Source organism: Harpia harpyja, chromosome 16 (genome assembly GCF_026419915.1).
Source record: "Harpia harpyja isolate bHarHar1 chromosome 16, bHarHar1 primary haplotype, whole genome shotgun sequence".
In the NCBI taxonomy this organism is placed as follows: Eukaryota; Metazoa; Chordata; class Aves; order Accipitriformes; family Accipitridae; genus Harpia; species Harpia harpyja.
The window spans coordinates 14,242,274-14,265,646 of record NC_068955.1 but is presented as its reverse complement, the minus strand read 5'-3'; the positions used below and the strand labels follow the sequence as shown (position 1 = coordinate 14,265,646).

General features: G+C 38.1%; 1 protein-coding gene across 1 annotated transcript in view; it reads left to right on the top strand.

Annotated features, from left to right (window-relative positions):
* Positions 1 to 23,373, top strand: part of MUC6 (mucin 6, oligomeric mucus/gel-forming) — a 60,005-nt gene that overhangs the window by 4,607 nt on the left and 32,025 nt on the right. Inside the window, exons 2-17 of the mRNA XM_052812063.1 lie at positions 1,985 to 2,047; positions 5,353 to 5,593; positions 7,108 to 7,234; positions 8,295 to 8,382; positions 9,526 to 9,635; positions 12,083 to 12,290; positions 14,499 to 14,621; positions 15,587 to 15,707; positions 17,469 to 17,607; positions 17,771 to 17,875; positions 18,224 to 18,296; positions 18,567 to 18,704; positions 20,175 to 20,336; positions 20,894 to 20,988; positions 21,641 to 21,773; positions 22,678 to 22,927. Of these exons, the coding sequence (XP_052668023.1) occupies positions 1,985 to 2,047; positions 5,353 to 5,593; positions 7,108 to 7,234; positions 8,295 to 8,382; positions 9,526 to 9,635; positions 12,083 to 12,290; positions 14,499 to 14,621; positions 15,587 to 15,707; positions 17,469 to 17,607; positions 17,771 to 17,875; positions 18,224 to 18,296; positions 18,567 to 18,704; positions 20,175 to 20,336; positions 20,894 to 20,988; positions 21,641 to 21,773; positions 22,678 to 22,927 (2,176 nt within the window). The remainder of the gene's footprint in view (positions 1 to 1,984; positions 2,048 to 5,352; positions 5,594 to 7,107; positions 7,235 to 8,294; positions 8,383 to 9,525; positions 9,636 to 12,082; positions 12,291 to 14,498; positions 14,622 to 15,586; positions 15,708 to 17,468; positions 17,608 to 17,770; positions 17,876 to 18,223; positions 18,297 to 18,566; positions 18,705 to 20,174; positions 20,337 to 20,893; positions 20,989 to 21,640; positions 21,774 to 22,677; positions 22,928 to 23,373) is intronic.

Here is a 23,373-nt window from a genome sequence, read left to right as displayed (position 1 = left end):
ATTATTTCAGAGAAGAACTGAGGCATAGACTGATGGGGAAGTTGGAGTTGTCTGGATCTCAGATCCAAAGCAAAGGCATGGGCTGAAAGTCTTGTTCTCCAAATTGCCCTCTTGTGCCTTAATCTAGCCTCACATATGAGGCAGAACCTCACTTATTTTCCTACAATCCTTGAGATACCACATGATAAATATTACCTCACATTCAGCAGCACAGCGTGGAATTGGCTAGAGAGTCTATTACAGTTAGTGAGCTCCCTAGAAGCTTTTACTCTCTTCCGTATATAAAGAAGCAAGAAGAGCCTGCAGACCTGTAGTGTATATATAGATATGTATGTAGACTTGGCCTGGTTTATGTGATTAAAGAAACCTTGTGCCGTAACATTTTCTCTGTTGCAAAAGGTCCTAAACATATAATAGAGAATTATATGGTTTCTACAGGATATTTGCTCCTCCTATCTAAGAAATATTGGACCTGACAAACTTTAAAAATAAGTAGCACATTTCTGAAGTACCCCAGGTCATTTTTCTTACAGATTGCTTTGGTTGTTACCATCCAGCTATTGACTTTATGAAAGCTCACTCCATGCATGCACCATCTCTGTCCCTGCACAGGGCTCGCTACTTGTAGATTGGCTGTGGCAGCCCTTCTCAACATCTGTCTTACTCTCTTCACACTTTGGGCAGGAAGCAAGCTGCTAGGCAAAAGAACCTTTAGGTATGTATGAGGACATGGTGCAGTTGTGCACATGCAGAGATCTGGGTTTGTGACAGAAGAGGGACCATACTGTACTCCACATTTAGAGTACACACATAAATATTCCTTGGCTTCTTATAAGCAGAATAGGCCCTGTGAAGAGGTGTGTGAAAGGGAGCAGGTAACAACTTTCATCATTCTGCCTTAACATGAGCAGCAAAAGCAACAACTAAGGCTGGGGATTTCCCACTCTTTGGCTACAGATCCCATGATTCTTGTGAAGAACACATGGGACATTACTTTTCCCATATTTTCCCAGTTTTGGCTGTTCCCTCCACTACTTCTACCCAGATGGTGTGTTGTGGTTTAACCCCAGCCACCACCAAAGCACCTCACAGCCGTTCACTCCCTCTCTCCCACCCAGTGGGATGGGGGAGAGAATTGAAAAAAAGAAGTAAAACTCATGAGTTGAGATAAAGACAGATTAATAGGACAGAAAGGAAGAAAATAATAATAATATTAATAATAATAATAAAAATGGCAATAATAATAATAAAAGAATTGGAATATACAAAACAAGTGATGCACAATGCAATTGCTCACCAATCACTGACTGATGCCCAGTTAGTTCCCGAGCAGCGATCCATCCCCCCAGCCAACTTCCCCCAGTTTATATACTGGGCATGATGTCACATGGTATGGAATACCCTGTTGGCCAGTTTGGGTCAGCTGCCCTGGCTGTGTCCCCTCCCAACTTCTTGTGCCCCTCCAGCCTTCTTGCTGGCTGGGCATGAGAAGCTGAAAAATCCTTGACTTGAGACTAAACATTACTTAGCAACAACTGAAAACGTCAGTGTGTTATCAGCATTATTCTCATACTAAATCCAAAACATAACACTGTACCAGCTACTAGAAAGAAAATTAACTCTATCCCAGCTGAAACCAGGACATGGTGGAATAAGAATTCAAAAACATGAGGAAAGATTTATCCCACATTTTTTTAACGAGGAACATCGGATTTGTGGATGAAGTACAGGAAATCTCACATTGCATAGGATTTCTGGCAGCTTTTGGTAACATTTTACTGGTTGCAGAAGAATTTTTTATTACAAGCTGAATTATGTGGGTTTTCCACTATAATTTCCATTCAGTTTTGTGTGGCAGGATGCAATTCATATGTGCTGACCCTGCTTAGACTTGTACGATATTTAAAAATAAATAAATATACAAATATTCAGCTTCCTTGTGCTCAGAGGATAACTTCTTCCTGTTGTCCTTTTCCTTTCACAGCTTTTGAAGGAGATTATTGGCCCCATTTTTTTCTCCAAAAACAGAAAGAATCTCTGCAAAGAAGTAAGTGCCTGACCTGGTATTTAATGTTCACATTGCAACTATGCATAACAACTTCATTCAGTATCAGTTCTATATTGCAGAAGACACTGTACAAAACACATAATAAAAATAAGTCCTTGCCTCAAGGACCATACATTTTAAAGCATTAGTTTTAGAAATTCTGAATGAAGAGTTTGCCTATAAAAAGATGGTATAATATATTGTCTCACTCTGGTAAGTTTTACACTAAATGGAAAGTGCTTTAGTGTGCCATGCTGAGGTTTTGATGCCTAAGGATAGAAACTGTGAGGAGTTTAGTAGCCTTCCACATTTAGAAATTTGCTGTTGAGGTCGTTTGTGTGATCTGTTTGATTTTCATTCCTGCAGATTACTGCCTAATATTATCGAAGAATTTAGGAAATAGATTCTTTTGACACTGCAAAATCTAGGAAATGAAATAAAGCTGATTGTCCATATGGGCTAGGTCTATGAGATTATTTTAAAGATTGCAGGTTAAAACAAATTTATGTGCAAGTGAAAGATCAGAATATGGCATAGTTCTTCCTCGCCTTTATAGCCAGCAACCAATGGGGAGTCAGGGTATGGACAGATCTCCACTTCAACATCCAGCTGTGCCAGCTGAAGCTATTGTTGCCACAGTTCTGGAAGTTTCCCAGAAGTTTTCCCTTAACTCCTAAGAATGGCTTGTGTGTATGCAACCAAATCTGTAAGCAAAATTAACTCCAGCTGCCTACTTACTGCAAATTTGTGCTAGTCCTTCTGAGTCTTAAGAAATACAAAAGATAGTAACATCCGACTATTGTACTTGCATAAAAATGTGTGCCACACCAAAGCACAAAATAATTAGCGTATTATAGCTCTGAAGTACTAAAAATACTAGCTATCAGAAGTACTGTTAGAAAGGCAGATATCACTAAAGTGTTAACTCATAATTAAAATGGTAACTTTTGACAGCAGTGATTGTGGTATTTTCTGTTACAAAGAAATTTCACTTCAGTTTAAAAGGAGGCTGGACAAGTACTTGGAAGCCAGAGCACAAGGCGGGTAAGCAGACAAATCCCAATAGCCTCACAAAATCCCCTGAATTGAAAATAATTGGAGTCTGAGAGAATATCTGGGGAAGTATTCATGCTTGACCTGGTGGGACTCTTCCCTTGGGCAGTCTCTTAATGATCACTACTGGAGATAAAATACCAAGCTACATCAACCCTTGGTCAGAACCAATACAACTTTTCATGTTCTTTTCTGAAGAAATGTGAGGCGCTGACTTTTCAATTTAAATTTCATTCATTAAATATTTAGTTTTCCACATCCATGACAAGAATGAATAAATGTCATCATGCTGTCATGATACACTGTATTTTACAGGACATGCTGTTCCTCTGCTAAGACAGGATACAGAAGGCTATAACCCTTCTGAAAACACACAATTTTCACTAGAACCTTTCTAAAATAAATATGGATATCAGTTCTAGTATTCTGAACAATTTTTGTATCATTCTATTTACAGACATTCTTCCTAGTAACCCATAATCTTAATGTTTTATGTAAAAATACTGTGCTTTACTGTTGCATACTGTTAAAAAGCAGCTCTGTGTACTCCAAAAGTTGCTGCATTTCAGTGGTTGACAATGAAGTTCTTAATCTAGTTTGGGGAAAATGCAGAGGTGTAGAACAAAAAGAATGATATAAAATGCAAATTTATTATAATGAGAAGCATTTCTTTAGGCAGAAGACACAGAGAGTGGCTTGAATTGCATGAATTCTCATTCAGCATAAGCATGGAAAAGCTACATGAAGTTCATCCTAAAGGTAAAAATAGCTGAGTACTTGTGATCAGCCAAAAAAAAAAATATTCAGCAACTCATCTCTGTCTTCTGTCTGTTCTTACAAGAGGAACAGTAGGGCATGGATATACACAAATTAAAAGAAAATCCCTAGATGCCATTTAATAAAAACTGAACTCAGAAGACAAATTTATAATCTAGTTTTAAACTTTCTTGAGTTATTGACCTTCCAATTTGTTATTTTTCTATTATAAGATTTAAATAAAAACAAGTACATTAAAGACACTCCTATATTTATAGAAAGGGGCACCTATTGCACTCTGACCATGTGCAACTGCAGGTAATCATTCATTGGCATGCTCTGAAAAAGCTGGGGTTTGCTGGTCAGTATCACTTAAGCACAATATATTAAAATAGCTGGAATTGGGCATGAAGGATGAATGGTAACAATTAGCCGATTCCTATTTTCCAGTCAGACTATCTGGACAGCACAGAAGTATGGAAGAGGAGTACTTTTTGCCAACAGGTAACAGCTTGTTGGAAAACAGTATTTTCTACATGACCTGAATAAAACCAGTAGCATTCTGCAGTCATTTGATCACTCTTAAAGAATAAAAAATGTTTGGGCTTTAAAGCAGTGAATACAAATTGCAGGTAGACTTTGCTAAACTTAGCTGATACTTTGTGCTTCTAAGATACATTCTAAGGTACCTGAGCTTCATATAACTCCATAAGCAAAAAATAATTAAAAAATGAACAGTAATGATCTGAGTCTGGAAATACATAACCAAGGATTTTACTTACTTCAGTAGTTCTGTCAACTTCAGAGGGACTGTTCAAATGCTTTAAGTAGGTATAGAAATATCTAACATCAAGCGCTGGAGTTGTATCTCTTTCTTATGATTCATTTAAACCTCCTAAGATCTGTCCATTCAGAAGAAAAGTGATTACTTTTTAAAAATGAAAACTGATTAAAACATTTCATATATTTACAAAGCTGGCTGGAACTTTGTTACACAAACATAGAGCCAAAAAAGTGGGGACTTACAAGTTGGGCTTTGAGGACTGTCTCTGGATATCTAATGATCTGACTGTGCAATGAATCATGATACAGTAATGCCATAGATAGCTTTGTAAATGTTGTGCCTGAGATGTTAAAGGTCTCTGCAGTAGCAAGCTGTCACCTTTGCAAACAGATCGAGCAGACTGAAATAAGAAGGTAAACCTTTATATTATCCACAAAGGAGATGGAAGGGTGTTTCCCAAGCCAGGAAGCTAAGGAGCTCTCCTCTGCTTACAGTAAATAAGAATGTTGCTCTGACCCCAACTATTGTATCAATTCCTGACTTGAGATAAAATTTCAAGGTTACGAAAAAAAATGGCTAGGATGTTGTTCACGTAATTAATCTGAGTAGAAACTTACTAGCTTTTCACGCTATTTTTATTTGAAACATCAATCAGAATGAGCGAATATGCTGTTAGGAGACCTAAATCCATTTTTCTCTTTCACTTTTATAGTTTTGAGCAAGGATTCCTGTTCTACCTGGGGTGGAGGGCATTTTTCAACCTTTGATAAATACCAGTATGACTTCACTGGGACCTGCAACTATATCTTTGCAACTGTATGTGATGAAACCAGCCCAGACTTCAACATTCAGTTCCGCCGTGGGCTGGACAAAAAAATTGCAAGGATCATTATTGAGCTGGGACCTTCTGTTGTCATTGTTGAGAAAGGCAGCATTTCTGTCAGGAGTGTTGGGTAAGATTCTGCAATGAATGGGGGGAAAAGTGTTTAAAGAAGGCCAGGAGTTATATAGCAGTTGCACTGAAGAAGACCATTTTGTATCAGAAATAAACTAACAAATTACGGAAGTTAGCACACCTAACTGGACTCTACTCCCATTTCTTCTTATCAAGCATACTCTCTAGATAAGTATTTCATTTGCAGTTACTTGAATCAAGCTTAGAGTACATTTGTGTAGGCCAAGAGATAAACTAACCTTCTCAGACCAAAACAGTTCTCACATTGAAACTACAGTCTCCTAGATACTACCAGTCTGCTTATGTTTATCTCTACTACAAGCACAGATGGGATGGCTTATACCCTTTAGTAGATACTACTTGAAATTCCTGTGTTTTGCTTAGAGTTCATTTGATTTGAGACTTAGATAACTCTGAACCCTCTGTGCTAAAGATAACACATACATAGGGTATAAGACATATATGAACTATACAACCAACAGAGAAACATTGGAGGGGCTTACAAAGAAGTCCTTGCTTATGAGACCACTAACTGTTCATGTTATTGCAAGGATTATTACATCCAGAAAACCACTGTTTTACTGAGGAATTACACTGATGGGAAACTTTGGGTTCTGCCTCATTCATTCTTCTAGACAAATTGCTCCCATACAAGGAAATTTCTCCAGGAAAGTTTTCAGCATTTTTATCAGATAGGCAGTGTTGACTTTTTGTCTGTGACTACATGCAGATATGGGAAATAATTGACTGTGGATTGTCTGTATCTTATTGTAGTTACCTGGGTACAATAACCATCACAACAAAAAGACAACTTGCAGCTCTACCTTAATTTAGCAAACTGTATTTAGAAAAACTTCCTTTAGTAGTTTATGCCTGTTCTAGTGTTGCACATAGCCCTGCTTCAGGTGGAAGGCTGGCCTGCGCAACTTCAGGAAGTCCCTTCCAACCAACTTTTCTATGATTGTATCACATTCTTAGTGAGTACTTAGCAAAATATATTTGTACTTTAATGTTGTTAGTCTGTAGCTTTAGAATTCAGCCGCAAGGATGAAAACCTCATTCTGTTACAACATTCCTATTATGGGTTTCTCTAAACTTGGCAGTTTTCAGTTGTAGCAGTAATTCCTATATTAACAGGCTGTAGTCCATAGAAGCTCTTCAGGATAATCAACAATAGTTCTACCACACAAACTGTATTGTTGCAAGTTCTTGAAACATATAACTATGCCCTAATAAAACCAAACCAAGTGAAGATGCCAAGTCCTGTGCAAACATTTGCACTATTATAATCCCTATGCAACCATCTCCTGGTGATTCTTCTGTGAAACTGCTGACATTCAATCAACAGAAATTTTAATGTATCTTGAAATTTTACAGTTACAAAGGAAAAAAAAATCTATTTCATGTTGCTGCAAGTACTCAGATTGTATGTGTATTATATCTAAAAAAGATAACTAGTACCTGCATAATATTGGTATGAGAATGTCAGTCTTTCTTCTCGCCTTATTACAGTGTCATTAAGTTGCCTTACACCAGCAATGGAATTCAAATAGCACCTTATGGATGCAACATTCGTCTGGTGGCCAAGCTGAGGGAGATGGAGCTAGTTGTCATGTGGAACAATGCTGACTATCTCATGGTTAGTAAAGTATTCTCATAAAGCAGAAGAGGAAAGTCTCACTGACTTACTGGAATGACAAGATCTCTTTAGACTTAATGGGTAGTTAACATTGGTAGTTAACTAAAGCCACCAATGCTGAGATTTGTGGATGCTTTCACAGATTTTCAGCTTTCCTTAGACTATTCCAGCAGCTACGATGTTCTGCTAACGGGATGTTGCAGTTGTTTAAAGTTGTGTAGAATTTAATAGTGTATGCCATAGTTTTGCCAGTTCTACTGTGCTTCCCCTGGACATCTTTTCGTTTCAAACATATGCTGCTCCTATGAGCTCCTTTGTTTCTTTCCTTTTTCTGAATCTTTTCATGTTTTCCCTCCAAAATCCCTGATATATTTTAGAGAAGGGGATACATTTTCTCTGTGTAAACTGTGATATTAATGTCACAAAAGACACTGAAGTCTAGATTGATAAGTTTGCTATAACAGGGAGATTCTTATGTAATAAATTGTCTGGGAGATTTACCAGCATTACTATCACACATATAATAGGAAATGCTACTGTGATGGGTACACATTGTATTCTAAATATAGTCAGATTACTTCCTCTGATCTAAGGTTTTCATAATAATTCATTGATTGTAGCCCGTGGTAATACTACCACCTTCCAGAGCAACAGATAATTGAACAACCTTCTTCTGAAAACAGATTTTCTTCCTGTAACCTTCAATTTCTTAAGAGAACAAACCTGAAATTTGTGCTCTGTCAACAAGGATATGAGCAAGGAAACAGCATAATTTTCTACTTTTTCTGGCTCCTTAGAATATTATCCCCCTTCAATTCTCTGCAAATGTCTTAGAATCTTGTTCTTTTATTAAATCAAAAAATTGCAACAATCACTATTTGCCTATTGGGAAAAGAAGTAACTGTTTCTAAAACTTCTCCTCCAATCAAGTCACTGAAATTAATGAGAAGGATCACCTTTAATTGGATCCTTGAATTGAATTTGTTTGAGAAAGGTAATGCTGTATAGATAATTTTACTTAGGGTGATCCCTTTAAATGTTCTGTTTTATTTTATTTTAGGTTTTGACTGAAAAAAAATATATGGGGAAAACCTGTGGAATGTGTGGAAATTATGATGGTTATGAATTGAATGAATTTGTGAGTGAAGGTAAGATCTAAGGACAAGTCAGATGGAAGGGGAACTAGTTAAACTGAGTCAAGGTGGAAATTTCATACTGTACTAATATTGCTCTGACTGCTCACTCAGTTTCGGAATTGAGTAAAGCACTCCCATAAGTCACCAACATACATATCATACGATTATGCTACACACTATTATTTGCTATGACGATAATACTGTGGGTTCCTCAGACAAGTGATAAGGACTCTTTCATATTTTAGAAATAGATGATTTCTAAACACTCTTTCACCTAACTTTCAGAACAGTCTAGGTTCATAGCAAGGCACGGTGAGGGAAATTATTATGTTAGGCAGAAGCAAGAATGAGGCTATAATAAAAAGAGCATAGTGGACAAGAACATTAACAAGTAATGTGTCCCAAGAGTGGTGGATCTTTAGAACAAAATAGTTGCTGCTGAGGACATGACATCTGCGCTATATGTGGTTTGGGGGGTTCACTTCAGAGTCACTCTAATCTGGTCTGTTGAACTAATGCCCATTAGCAGTTGGAGCTTGTTACATGTGCTCTTGTATCACATCTTCCAGCTTGGTTTCATCTTAAAGGAACACTGTATGCCAAGACCACTCCACAATGGAAATCAAATTGTACAGCGTGGGGATGTTTGGGAGATTTGCTTTAAAAGCACACTGCTAATCTGAACTACAGTGCTAGTGTGGAGACGTTAAATTGCACAGTAAACTAATCTCAGATCAACACAGCCAGATGCAGTTTTCTATACACATCACAGAAAAGAGTTCTAAAAAGTATACAATATTTTTGGGGTTGTGATGAGTTTAACCGCATATGTAGGGGAAAATATAAGAATGGGGGATGAGGAGAAGAGGCATGAATTAGCAGCTGGCAAAAGATAATACAGCTGGCAGAAAAATCGTAGCAGCTGGTATCATGTAAGGTAGTAGATGTGATAGATTAGGAAGTAGCTCAGAGAAATGATCAAGGTGATAAAAGTATGCTTTACTGAGTAGACTCCAGTTAAAGGGCAAAAGAGGTAGCTGTTATCATCAGGAAGATTAATTAGTAGGACCTTTCACAGTCAAAGAGTAGAATCTGAGTTTTGCCAGATCATAGCAAAGGCTTTTTCCTGACAAATTATAACCCTTCAATTTACAGGTAAATTGCTGGATACATATAAATTTGCTGCATTACAAAAAATGGATGATCCATCAGAGATCTGCCTGTCTGAGGAGATACCAATTTCCACCATTCCTCACAAAAAATATGTAAGAAAGATCTTCTTGGCTTTTCTGTTGCATGATTCTTAACAGAAGTGGAAAGGTAGAAACCAACAACAGAGAGGCAGTGGTGTCATAAAACTGACTTCCATGAAAATGGATAAAGTCAAAATTTGTATAGCATGATATGAGAAAGAAAAGGAGTTCTCTGCATTAAAATACATTTTGAAAAAGGCCCGTGGGCATTTTTGAGGCTGGATTTATATTGCTTATATAAACCTGCTAGCATTTAGCTCACAGCTTTCTGAAATTTCATGCAGGTCACCACAAGAAATTCATGATAACCAGTGAAGCTTTAAAGAACTTTTTATTGAACAACTAGAGACCTGACATTATAAGCTGTACTGACTTGAAGACATTCAACGATGCTTTAAACATACAGCCAGATAACAGCATTTGTAACAGGGTCAACCACTATCAACTGCTATCACTTCCAGTCCTAAATGAAAAGAAAATCAGCTTACCTGAAACATGATGCATCCATGTAACTATGGTTGAAAGAGGAAGCTTAGTAGCAGCAAAGAGCAAAAGGGGTTCTATTTCTTAGATTTTGCAGATACAGGACTCAAATCCTACTTAGGATGATCCTGTTAAGTTGGGGAAGCTCGAATTTTCCTTTTCCACACAGATTTTACAGAATCACAGAATGGTTTAGTTTGGAAGGGATCTCTTCAGATCATCTAGTCCAACCCCTCTGCTCAAGCAGGGTCAGCTAGAGCAGGTTGTCCCGGACAATGTTGTAGTAGGTTTTGAGTATCTCCTGGGTGGATCTTCCAAGCTGAGGAGATGGAAACTCCACAATTTCTCTCAGCAACCTGTTATTTTTTCTACCTAGGAGGTCATAATGTCACCATATACCTAATGGCAAGTGCTCATGGCTATCCTCTAAAAAACTTTTCTCTTTACATAGAATGATCACGCTCTTTGATTCTGTTTGTGCTTCCTCACAAGAATATGATCTTACTTTGCAATTCTCATGTACTTATTTGTATACAGTATATAGCAGAATGCTTAAAAAGTTTTCTCTTGAAATAGGAGATTTTTCTTCTTTTTTCCTTAATAGTTTCATCTTATTTTTCTAGCAACCCAAGAATCTCTTAGCTTGAACACAGAAACCATTCCTCTTGCTAAATTTTAGTTTTCATACTACAGAGGAAGAGCCAGCTAGAATCCTTCCGAGACACTCCTTTTCCCAGAACAGAAAAACAGAGAAACATTCCTTTTGTAGTATCTCTTTAACAAGAAGAGCGAGAATAAAGAACAGGAGTTTCTGTGGGTCCTGTGAGGAAGATACTTTTCTGAAGAAGAACGTTGTAAATATTACTTGTATTCACACTGAAAAATTACTTTGATCTGTGTCCTGGTTTCAGCTGGGATAGAGTTAACTGTCTTCCTAAGTAGCTGGTACAGTGCTATGTTTTGAGTTCAGTATGAGAAGAATGTTGATAACACTGATGTTTTCAGTTGTTGCTAAGTAGTGTTTATTCTAAAGTCAAGGATTTTTCAGCTTCTCATGCCCAGCCAGTGAGAAAGCTGGAGGGGCACAAGAAGTTGGCACAGGACACAGCCAGGGCACCTGACCCAAACTGGCCAACGGTGTATTCCATACCATGTGACGTCCCATCCAGTATAGGAACGGGGAAGTGGGGGCAGGGATTCGCCGCTCGGGGACTGGCGGGGTGTCGGTCGGCAGGTGGTGAGCAATTGTCCTGCGCATCATTTGTACATTCCAATCCTTTCATTATTTCTGTTGTCATTTTATTAGTGTTATCATTATCATTATTAGTTTCTTCTTTTCTGTTCTATTAAACCGTTCTTATCTCAACCCACGGGTTTTGCTTCTTTTCCTGATTTTCTCCCCCATCCCACTGGGTGGGGGGGAGTGAGTGAGCGGCTGCGTGGTGTTTAGTTGCTGGCTGGGGTTAAACCACGACAATCTGGTAGAGAACTTCTGTTGGCTGCGAGGTTTAGCCTTTTTACTTGTTTCTCGTTGAGACCTTATACTGCAGTAGGCAACATGATAGGCAATACAGATGAATCAAATGTTTGCTCAAAGGGGAATGAGTGTTGCTATCTTCACATTGGGGATGTTTGTCCTGAAACTGAATCTCCATGAGACAACACACTCCCTGCCTGTAATGTTCTCAGCCATTTTTAGGGGAATGATGGTACTGAAAGAATGACTTAATTTTCAACTTAATGAGAAATGGAACTAATTCAACATATCAAAATCCTTCCATTATACAATGGATGGATATGCCCCGCTAATCATGAATTTCTCATGCATTTTAAGTCAAATACAAATTACTAAACTATAGAGGGGAAAAAAAGACAAACAAACCAACAAGAAAATCATAACTAGCAGTGATATTCTATTGTGGTTTTCACATGGGGGAAATACTACCAGGAACAATTTTCCTTCTCTTTTTATTTAGGCCATTATTTGCTCTCAGCTACTTAACTTGGTGTCACCAACCTGCAGTGTGCCAAAGGATGGGTTTGTCATTCGTTGCCAGCTTGATATGCAGGACTGCAGTGAGCCAGGACAAAACAATTGCACTTGCTCTACGCTATCAGAGTATTCAAGGCAATGTGCTATGTCCCATCAAATGGTGTTCAACTGGAGAACTGAAAACTTCTGCTGTAAGTTCAAATGTTTCATTCATAGGATATTGTACTTAACCTTGCTATATCTTACATAAAGGGAGAATGATGATTAGCTGGAATTAAAATCAACTGATAGAAAAGTCTCTATTGTCTTGAATCAAACAAATTATTTTCTTAAGAGAACAGTGGTCTTTGGTAAAGCAGTAAGGAGAGGATGGAAACCTCAAAGGAGAAGGAGGAAGTATGAAACATAGCTCCTACACCTAGATCAGTAACCATAAAAGAAAGAAACATTCACCAAGTGATAACTTTTGAATTTCTCAGACTTCAACAGGAGACTTTACTCTCTTAGTACAGTTTTTTCATTACTGTACTTAGCAAATTATCCAGTGAAGAGAGAGAACTGTTAAATGGCTTCTGAAGTCTTTGAATATTTTTGCTAACAATTGCCATAGCCCCTTTTATTCAAAGGAGATTTTCAGTAGTTCATTTTCAGGTGCTCAGCCTTCTTAATTACCACTACTGTTTGGAAGTAAATAGGAAGCAAATCTTCCATTACTCTCCAAGCTTGATGTGACTAGACACACTTTTTTTCAAGTGCCTGTTTGTTATGAAAGTTCTGAATCACTTTTTGCAGTCTTTCTGAATCCACCTGAAACTTCAATCTATAGTCACTGTTATATAGCAGGATTCATTGTTTTATAAGAGAACATGCTGATCATAAAAAAAGTCAAAAGTAACTTAAATTGATGTTGTTATTTCTATACGAACTCACACATTAAATTACCAGAGATGCAGCTCATGTCAAAAAAAAAGAGGAGCGTTCAGAATGACCTTGCTTAATATGATATTGTCCTTAAGAAGCATATCATTTGATCATATTTTTATTTATCCTTTATATGAATATATGGTTATGGGTAGCAAATTTGTAAGGTAAATTGCTTTGACAGGAAAATATTTCTTCTTATCCCTTGATTCTTATGCTGTTTCAAAAATCTTTAAGATTGGCTACCATCTAGATTTTAGCATAAGAATAGTGAAATCCCAGTTGAATTATATTCCTGAAGTCATTGTTTAACTTGCCATAGTCTATCATCTCACCATTGTTACTTACAGGGCTTTGCATCGTTTTGCCCTCCCTGCATCTCTGGTGCCATATTCTTCTATTTTCCTCTTGATCTTCACGTAGTGGTGCCACTCTTCATTTTTTGTTTTGTATTTAACATTGAGTTTTCTTTCGTTCTTTCCTCATACTTACTGAAAACGTTCCCTACTAAGCTCCATTATTATCCCTGACACTATAAAATTGTACTTCTTTCTAAAATAATTTTTCCCCTCCTATTCTCCAAGGTTATCCATCTTACATAAACTGGTAACCCATTTTACTCTTTGGTTGGTCTGCAATTGGTTTTAATCCTTCAAAACTGTAAACTCCTCAAGGCATTTTATAGATTCAGATAAATATTCAGGCACTGTGTGCATTCACGGAACTGTATAATAATTCTTACTAATCGCTGTACAATAACAGCCTGGTTTTCTCCAAGTCATAGCAGTTTTCATGTTGCCAGTAGACCATTACTACGATTGGTAGTAAAGTGATAAAAGGCAAAGCTTAAAAAAAAAAAAGGAGGGAATTGGAACCCTTGTTTCCCAAAAAACCAAAGCTGAGAATCTAAGAATTTGCAAATAAATGCCAAATATACAAAGGTAATGAACTTTTTAGTCTTCATTGTTTCTTTGTCAGCCTTATCTCTAACTACCTCTATTTCCCTACCACACTTATTTTTACTCTTTCGGATAAGGAGAAATCTCTGCTTGAATTTATCACGTAATAAAACATGTTCTGAGTTCCATATATTAGAATTGCTAGGTAGCTGCATTCTGAAAAGCAGATAATGTCTGAGAAGCAGGAAGTATAAAGAAGATCAAGAGTTACAGTCTTTAAATCCTTCGGGTACTACAGGAAATCTGATTTGTGATAGTTTATTAGGCTGCAATATACCCTGTTTGCCATTCTTGAAGCTTCTGAAAGGAGTTTCTAATAAATAGGGCATGAAAAATGAATAAAAGCTAGAGTGAATATGATGGTAATGATGAATATTCAGATGATGAATTGAGTATTGAGGCAGGATAAGAGAACATTAGTGCCAGAAATCACAAGGTCTTCTCCATCCTAGGTGGTAGACGAGAGATTCTTCTATGTTTACGCTTTAAAAATATTAACAGTTTCACTGTTTGTTACAGCTGTGGGAAAATGTTCTGCTAACCAAATCTATGAGGAATGTGGTTCTCCATGTATTAAAACCTGTTCCAACCCAGAGTACAGCTGTTCCAGTCACTGTACCTATGGTTGCTTTTGTCCAGAAGGTATCATTTCTGTATTCGTCATACCCTAAATGGCCCATACAAATGTTTTTGGCATATATCCAGTCAAGTGGAATAGACTTTTTAATAATGAACTAGCAGTGCATTTCAGGGCATTGTGCTGCTAGAACTGCTATTTCTCAGGTAACATAATGTAACTGGAGTCTTGAATAGTCATGGTCCTTCGAGATCACTATTTGCAAGAACAGAGCTGTGAAAGCATTTTCCTCACAAGACCGTGATACATGAGGGGATAATTATATGCTACCTGCTTAAAGTTCTGTACTATAATATACATTGAGTAAGCTTAATTAATTTCCTATCCCAAACAGGTATCTAGCCTTTCAGGGCACCAGCAAGAGGTAGCATACCTCAGAGAAGTTCTGCAATATTATGGGCATTTTGTAAAATCCCTTTAAAATAGTTCAAGATGAACTTCCTACAAAAATTGTAATTATGACTATCATTTACATTGTTTCTTGAAATTTCAGAACTGAAATACCTTCCAAGGTTACTGTGATGTGGGTATTTACATCAATATCATCACTATTTTATAGTAGTCAAAAGTAATGTGCTGTGAGCTACATATTTAAAACCAGACTTAGTACTGTAGAAAATAGAATGTGGCCATTCTTCAAAATTCCCAGCTTCGAGTGTCATAGCAAAAAAAAAAAAAAAATTTTAAAAAATAACATTCAAGCTTACTGTTATTTCAAATTAAGTTCAAATTTCAAATGAAGACAATTGTCTGCACTTTCATATAACAAAGTAGCCAAATGCTGTTATCACTTGAAAAGAGTCAGTTTTATTTTAATTAAGAGAAAATTTCTTGCATGTTATATCGCTAACTATGGGCACTAGCTGTGCAAAAATAGCATTCCAAGCTGATTTTGGAAGGCATTCAACCTATAATAGCTTTAGTGCTAAGTGAGGATACGGAAAAGTATTTATTTTATCTTCTTTTGCAGGAACTGTTCTGGATGACATCTCAAAGAATCGAACATGTGTTCACATTGGGCAGTGTCCATGTACGCTGAATGGGAAAACATATGCTCCCGGTGAGACAATGAAAGCAGCTTGCAGGACCTGGTGAGTAGCAACAGGTACTTTCATGAGTGGATGGAGAGTATCCTCACCAAGTGATTGGAAAGTTTAGCCTAACTTTTCAGAGGGTGGCTGTGTCACGGTTTAAGCCCAGGCAGCAACAAGGCACCATGTGGCCACTCACTCACTCCTCCTCCCCATGGGATGGGGAGGAGAGAAGGATCATGGGTCGACGCAAGGACAGGGAGGGATCACTCACCAGTTATGGTCATGGGCAAAAAACAGATGCAACTTCACTCCTGATTTTCTCTATGTCCTCCCCACTAGCAGCACGGGGGGAAAGGGAATGGGGGTTCGGGTCAGTTCCTCACACGTTGTCTCTGCTGCCCCTTCCTCCTCAGAGGCAGGACTCCTGACACTCTTCCTCTGCTCCAGCGTGGGGTCCCTCCCATGGGAGACAGTTCTCCATGAGCTTCTCTAATGTGAGTCCTTCCCATGGGCTGCAGTTCTTCATGAACTGCTCCAGCATGGGTCCTTTCCACAGGCTGCTGTCCTTCAGGCACAGAGTGCTCCAGCGCGGGTTTTCCCATGGAGTCACAGCCATCTTTGAGGGCATCCACCTGCTCCGGTGTGGGCTCCTCCCCGGGCTGCAGGTGGGCATCTGCTCCCCCGCTCCCCTCCATGGGCTGCAGGGGGACAGCCTGCCGTCTCACCAGGGGCTGCAGGGGCATGCCCTTCTCCGGCGCACCTCCTCCCCCTCCTTCTTCACTGACCTCGGTATCCGCAGAGGGGTTTCTCTCACATCCCATCTCTCACGTCCCCTCCCCCACTGCAGGTTCCCCTTCTTAAATATGCTCTCCCAGAGGCACTACCACCATCACTGATGGGCTCGGCCTTGGCCAGAGGCAGGTCCGACTTAGAGCCAAGGAAGCTTCTAGCAGCTTCTCACAGGAGCCACCCCTGCAGCCCCTCTCCCGCTACCAAAACCCCACCACACAAACCCAATACCAGCTGCAAATGTGTCATACCATCTCTGAGGCCACCTTTGAGTGCCACAAATCATACATTTGTAAATGAAGATGTAGATGTCTCATTTCCTGATTAATCTGTAGAAAATAAATGCTCCTTCAGGCCACACAAAACAGTAGCATTTTTATCTCCTCTGTGAAAGTGGAGGTAAAATTAGTACAAAACAAATATCCAGTATTTACAATTTCTTTCTGGCAATCTCAGCATTTCTGATAATCAAATCAGTGCTGAAAACTAAATTTCTGTTTTGCAACAGAAAATAATGACTTAAGACAATATTTTTTAAATCTGGAATTTTTTTTCCAAAAAAAGTAGAGTAATTTTTTTTGGTGTTACTTCTCTTGCTATCATAATTCTAATAAATAATGGAATTTGATCCTCAGAACTGCAACAATGAATGCACTTTTCATGATTAATGTATTCAGGAAAGTTTACTGACAATCCATACCAGAGTTCAGCAACTTTGAATTAAAATGAACGACTTCAACTGATATACACAGACAAAGAAAATCAAAGCATAGAAAGTATAAGGGGAAAAATGATACAAATTACATCTTCCATTACTAGGAAATAGCTGAGTTTTTAGAATGTAAAGAAATTTCAAAACAATGGAAATGGAAGTTCAGAATGTATATGCATGTTACACTGTGTTCACTAACCAATTTTGCATGTTGATCGGCTACAGCAAAACTTCCAGACAGGAGGATCAAATCCTCTGCTGGTAAACAGCACCTTAGTATGAGAATAATCTTATACAGAATTTCTTGTTTTCCTCAGTAAATGTACAATGGGTCAATGGAACTGCAAAGACTTGCCCTGCCCTGGAAGGTGTTCACTGGAAGGAGGCTCCTTTGTTACCACGTTTGATTCTAGATCATACAGGTTCCATGGGGTTTGCACTTATGTTCTTATGAAGGTAATTTCCTGCAGTCTAGAAACACACCATATCAAATGGATATATTTTAGTCTGTCTTTGGTTTCCTATTGGAACACAAACTGAGGTCTTCCTATGATATACATTTATTCTACAAATCATTGTTATTCTGACACAGACTTCCCTTTTCACTATTTTCCTCCAGAGTTCCAGCTTGCCACACAATGGAACCCTAATGGCTGTATATGAAAAGTCTGGTTATTCTAATTCTGAGACATCACTCAGTGCTGTAATTTACCTATCTACAAAGGTAAGTATTCCCTCCACAGGTTCTAGCCAGCATTTCATTAACCAGATTAGCAAAATAAATACTTAAAGTCATTGCTAGTAGCCTGAAATGAAAAATTATGGGGGATAGATACTAAAGGTAGGTTCCAGTTCATGCATAGACAGTAAAGATCTCAGTTGCTACATCAACTCAAGTAGTTAGAGTATTTTCAAAGTGAAAACTGAAAGCAGTATGGAATAACGTGAGAAAAAGCTTGAATGAATCTTTCGCTATTATATAGGTCATTGACAGTACAGTTGCTGAAGTTAAAGAACATATAAATACTATCAGTAAGATAATTACTTCTGATTCCGTGTCCTTTTCTTACAGGACAAAATTGTGATTTCTCAGAGTGAACTCCTTACTGACGATGATGAACTTAAGCGTCTACCTTACAGATCAGGTAAAGAAAAGGGAATATATGTAAAATCCAAATTACATTAAATGTCTGTTTTACACAACCCAGCATCTTTTCTCTTGCAGTGCCAATAGCAGAGGTTTCAGAGGAAGGTTAACATCTTTTCCATTGCATCTGTCCCTCTGCAGAGAGTTGTGTGTGGAAGGAGAAGACTTGTAGACAGAATGCTAGAACACTTACATATACATTATAATCATTACTTTGTAATATCCTATGCATCAAAATCTCTCTTTCTAAATATCCTTGTTCTTTTAGGAGACATCACTATTTTCAGACAGTCCTCGATGTACATTCAGATGTATACAACCTTCGGGCTGGAACTTGTAGTTCAAACATCACCTGTGTTCCAGGCCTATGTGAAAGTTGGATCACAATTCAAAGGCAGAACCCTAGGTAAGAAATCTAGTCCCCATGTGAAGGAGAAAATGTAGGGAGTGTAATTTTGAAAGCTTAGTACTCATCCTTTAAGGAATAAACTTTCTTCTCCAGATTCAAAGAAAATACAACAAAAATACCTGCATTGGAAAACCGATGTGCTAAGAATTTTTTTTTCACTAATAACTTTAAAATTAGTCAAAGAAATTAGATGGGTGACATTTTTCATTAGTAATATAATACTGTTCTTCACATGTTTTATGTATGCCTTTTTCAATATGTGCTTTACTACACAATGAAGGGGCAACAAATTAGTCTGTGTGGTCTCTACATCTTGGAGCATATGGTTCTTTTAACACAGTGTACAATGTCATGGTTTAACCCCAGCCAGCAACTAAGCACCATGCAGCCACTCACTCACTCCCCCCCCACCCAGTGGGATGGGGGAGAAAATCGGGAAAAGAAGTAAAACTCGTGGGTTGAGATAAGAACAGTTTAATAGAACAGAAAAGAAGAAACTAATAATGATAATGATAATACTAATAAAATGACAACAGAAATAATGAAAGGATTGGAATGTACAAATGATGCGCAGGACAATTGCTCACCACCCGCCCATCGACACCCAGCTAGTCCCCAAGTGGTGATTCCCCGCCGCCACTCCCCCAGTTCCTATACTAGATGGGACGTCACATGGTATGGAATACACTGTTGGCCAGTTTGGGTCAGCTGTCCTGGCTGTGTCCTGTGCCAACATCTTGTGCCCCTCCAGCTTTCTCGCTGGCTGGGCATAAGAAGCTGAAAAATCCTTGACTTTAGAATAAACACTACTTAGCAACAACTGAAAACATCAGTGTTATCAACATTCTTTGCATACTGAACTCAAAACATAGCACCATACCAGCTACTAGGAAGACAGTTAACTCTATCCCAGCTGAAACCAGGACAACAATCACTGTAAACACAATGACCCTAAGAATCTAAAAGCTTCTCAGCTGATAAGCACCAGATGGAGATGTTTATGTTTATTGCACAGCAACATTAGCCACAAAGACATATCCTGCATTCTAATTTATATAGGGAATTACAGAGAGGCTTTAGCTTTTAAAAAAGTCTAAATGTATATTCTTTGTCATTACAGATTTTATGTACACAAGAAAAAACGTGTTAACTGCAGACGTATTTCATGGCCTTTCTCTTTTACATGATTTAAAACCATTGAAAAAGCCTTTTTTCTAAAAACAAGACAAAAACTTCTGTATGAATTTGTCATTGAATAGAAGTGGACAATCCTAACTTGATAAGGCAGAGGCTCAGTGGCTGAATGTGTACATAATCAAGATTCTCTGGCTGCTTGATCTACAGTATTCAGTGACACTCCATGTAGAACTTTTGAATCAATTTTCTCACTATTATAGAATGAAACACATACCATTGTGTACACATTCTTTAATTTTCAGCCATCCCCTGCATTTCTGATGTTATTAGGTTTGTGTGGTAATTACAATGGAGACACTACAGATGACTTCATGACTAGCATGGATATCACTGAAGGGACAGCCTCCCTGTTTGTAGATTCCTGGAGGGCAGGAAATTGCCATCCTGCTTTAGAGAGAGATACTGACCCTTGCGCTTTGAGTCAACTGAACAGTAAGTGGATGATCTTGTTGTCACTGATCTCTCCAGCTAGCTTTGTCTGACACTTCCATAAGCCCATACCAGGGGAATGAGAGAGTTTCAGAGAAGCAGAGACTGAGACGATTGAACATCACAAATTCTGTCACCAACAAGACTTTTCTGATTTCCAGAATACATATCTAGTGAAAGCTTATCAGATCCCGTTCTAGAGATCTGGGATTGAGATGGTGAATGAGAGGTTTTTGACGATATTTCCAGTGAAATTGTAATGTCCATGGATGTCTTAGACTTGCTCAGCTGTGACTGAAATCCAGGCTTTGCCTTCTCAAGTCCCTATTGCTATTGGTCTTAACAAAAAAAAAAAAAAAAAAGAAAAAGCCTTACTGAGCTGTTTGAACAAAAGTATTGTCTGCAAGCTAACAAGCTAAGAAGTTGTCCTTTTATTCAATACATCATTGCCAAAAGCTCAGCTAGGGTAGTGTGTCCAGGATTTTTTTCATTTCTTTTTCATTTTTTAATTTCTTTTTCCTAACTTTCTCTGTTTAATGTCCATGATTTACTTTCATTAGAAATATCTGCTGAGACTCATTGCTCTATTCTTACCAAGAAGGGTACAGTGTTCGAGAAATGCCATGCTGTGGTGAACCCTATTCCTTTCTACAAGGTAGGAGATTATGATAGATATTGTACAGAGGGAGTCCAAATATGGACCAGAATGTACTCATATACAGTATCCCACTCATTTGGATCAGCAATGCATAGAAGCTAAGGAACAATGTGGTTTTGAAATTTATGTCCCCATCACACTAAAAGTCTGTTTGTTCATAAGCACCAGTCCCATCCCTATGAATCAGAAGGTATTTTTGCTCATGCTGCAGTTCTCCATGTCAACAACTTTAACTGTGCAAAGTATTGATTTTCCCATGTGCATAATTGATCTCATTATATTTGTCAATCTCCACTAAACATTTGAAAATTAAAAATTAAAAACAGTGAATAAACAAAGGCATTTTTTAGGTACTAAGTATATTTTATTCATGTCAATCAGGCAATTGATCTGATATTTTTCATCAGTTTTAGTTATGCAATAATATATATTTTGCATGACTTACCTCTGCAATTCAGCATAGAATCATTTAGGTTGGAAAAGACTGTTAAGAACATCGAGTCCAACTGTAAACCTAACACTACCAAGTCCACCACTAAACCATGTCCTTAAGTGCCACATCTACACGTCCTTTAAATACCTCCGGGGTTTAGGACTTCCAAATGTCTGCTCCCCCATAACGGAGTACTCTCCATGTGTTGGGTTTCAGAGATGTGTCTACCAAGCCTGTAATTACGAAGAGACCTTTCCTTATATTTGTTCTGCTCTGGGATCATATGCACGAACATGCAGTTCAATGGGTTTAATCCTTGAGCACTGGAGAAACAGTATGGACAATTGTAGTAAGTAACCGAACCAACTCTTAATAGTCTACCATCAGATGAATGCATGCCTACAGGTCTATCTGTTGCCATTTAGAATATTCCCATGTTTGATTCACCTGTGACAAAACTGGATAAGAGCAACAACATATTTTAAAACTACTTGTCAGTCGTTAGAAAATAAATACTTACTGCTCAAGTAGGCCAACCAGCAGGTATAAAAGCTATATTCCCAGGGGCTGCTGACTTCACAGATGTATCATAACACAACAAAAAACATAAATGGTAAAGCAGTATTCTAAACAGTGTCCAAATCATCTTAAGTGTTATGAGGAAAGGAGTGAACAGAAAGAAGAGGAAAGCAGAAATGGGATAAAAGATACCCAACTTTTGAATACCCTTCTAGTCCTTTTCAGAAAAGGATTTTACCTTAGGACTACGTGAAAAAGATTACTCATATGTTTTAAGGTGAGCATGTGGATGCTTCCAGGACTTGATAACTGAGCAATGGAATAGACAGATAAATAAAGCTATACTGTGCTGTAAGATGAGAAAGAACTAGGAAAAACTCTGGTTGCAGATGTGATTTTGCTATTTACGCAACTGAGACATAGGCATAGGTTTCACAGTTACTCAAAAATACATTGGTATTTCTGCAAAGCTTCTCTTTGCATTATTTTATTCCAAGATACACAAAGAAGCAGTAAAATATTTAACCTTCCAAAGAGCTACATGGTTGGTGTTAACCCCTGTTCTGCAATACTTTTTGTTAGAGCTCCACATCCACTGGAAGAGAAGCAATAGGAAGCATTAAGCATTGAAGCTGTTAACACAATATATGCAGCACATTATGAGCATGGTTATCTTTCACAAGGAAGAGGATAAGTAAATTAAGTTTAATGTACACTCTTGTCTTGTTTTACAGCCATTACTTGTACTGGCAATCAAACATTCAGCTACAACACTCAGGCATGTGACAGGACATGCTTGTCACTCTCCAACCGAGCCCTGGAATGTCATCCAACTGACATCCCTATTGAAGGCTGTCATTGTCCTGAAGGAATGTACTTGAACCACAAGAATGAGTGTGTTCGTAAATCTCATTGTCCCTGCTATTTAGAAGATAGAAAATACATCTTGCCTGACCAGTCAACAGTCACTGGTGGGATTACCTGGTAAGTGTGTCAAGTTTAAAGATTAACAAACTGAAAATGAAGATGAGGGGTCTTCATGTGTCTCTGTGGAGGGTTAACGGCAGTAAGAAGCTAAGCACCACATAGCCGCTTGCTCACCCCACTTCAGCCTGATGCAGAAAAGAATCAGAAGGGCAAAAGCAAGAAAATTTGTGGGTTGAGATAAAGACAGTTTAATAACTTTGTTATTAATAAGCAAAAATAAGCTTATTTAATAAGCAAAGCGGCATGTGCAATCAAAGCTAAGTAAGGAATTATTCACTACTTCCCATCAGCAGGCAGATGTTTAGACGTTTCCACGAAAGAATGAATTTGTCATGAATAACAGTTACTTAGGAAGACCAGTGCCATAACTCCAAACATTCCTCCTTCCTCCTTCTTCACCTGAGCTTTTATTGTTGAGCATGATGTTGTACAGTATGGAATAT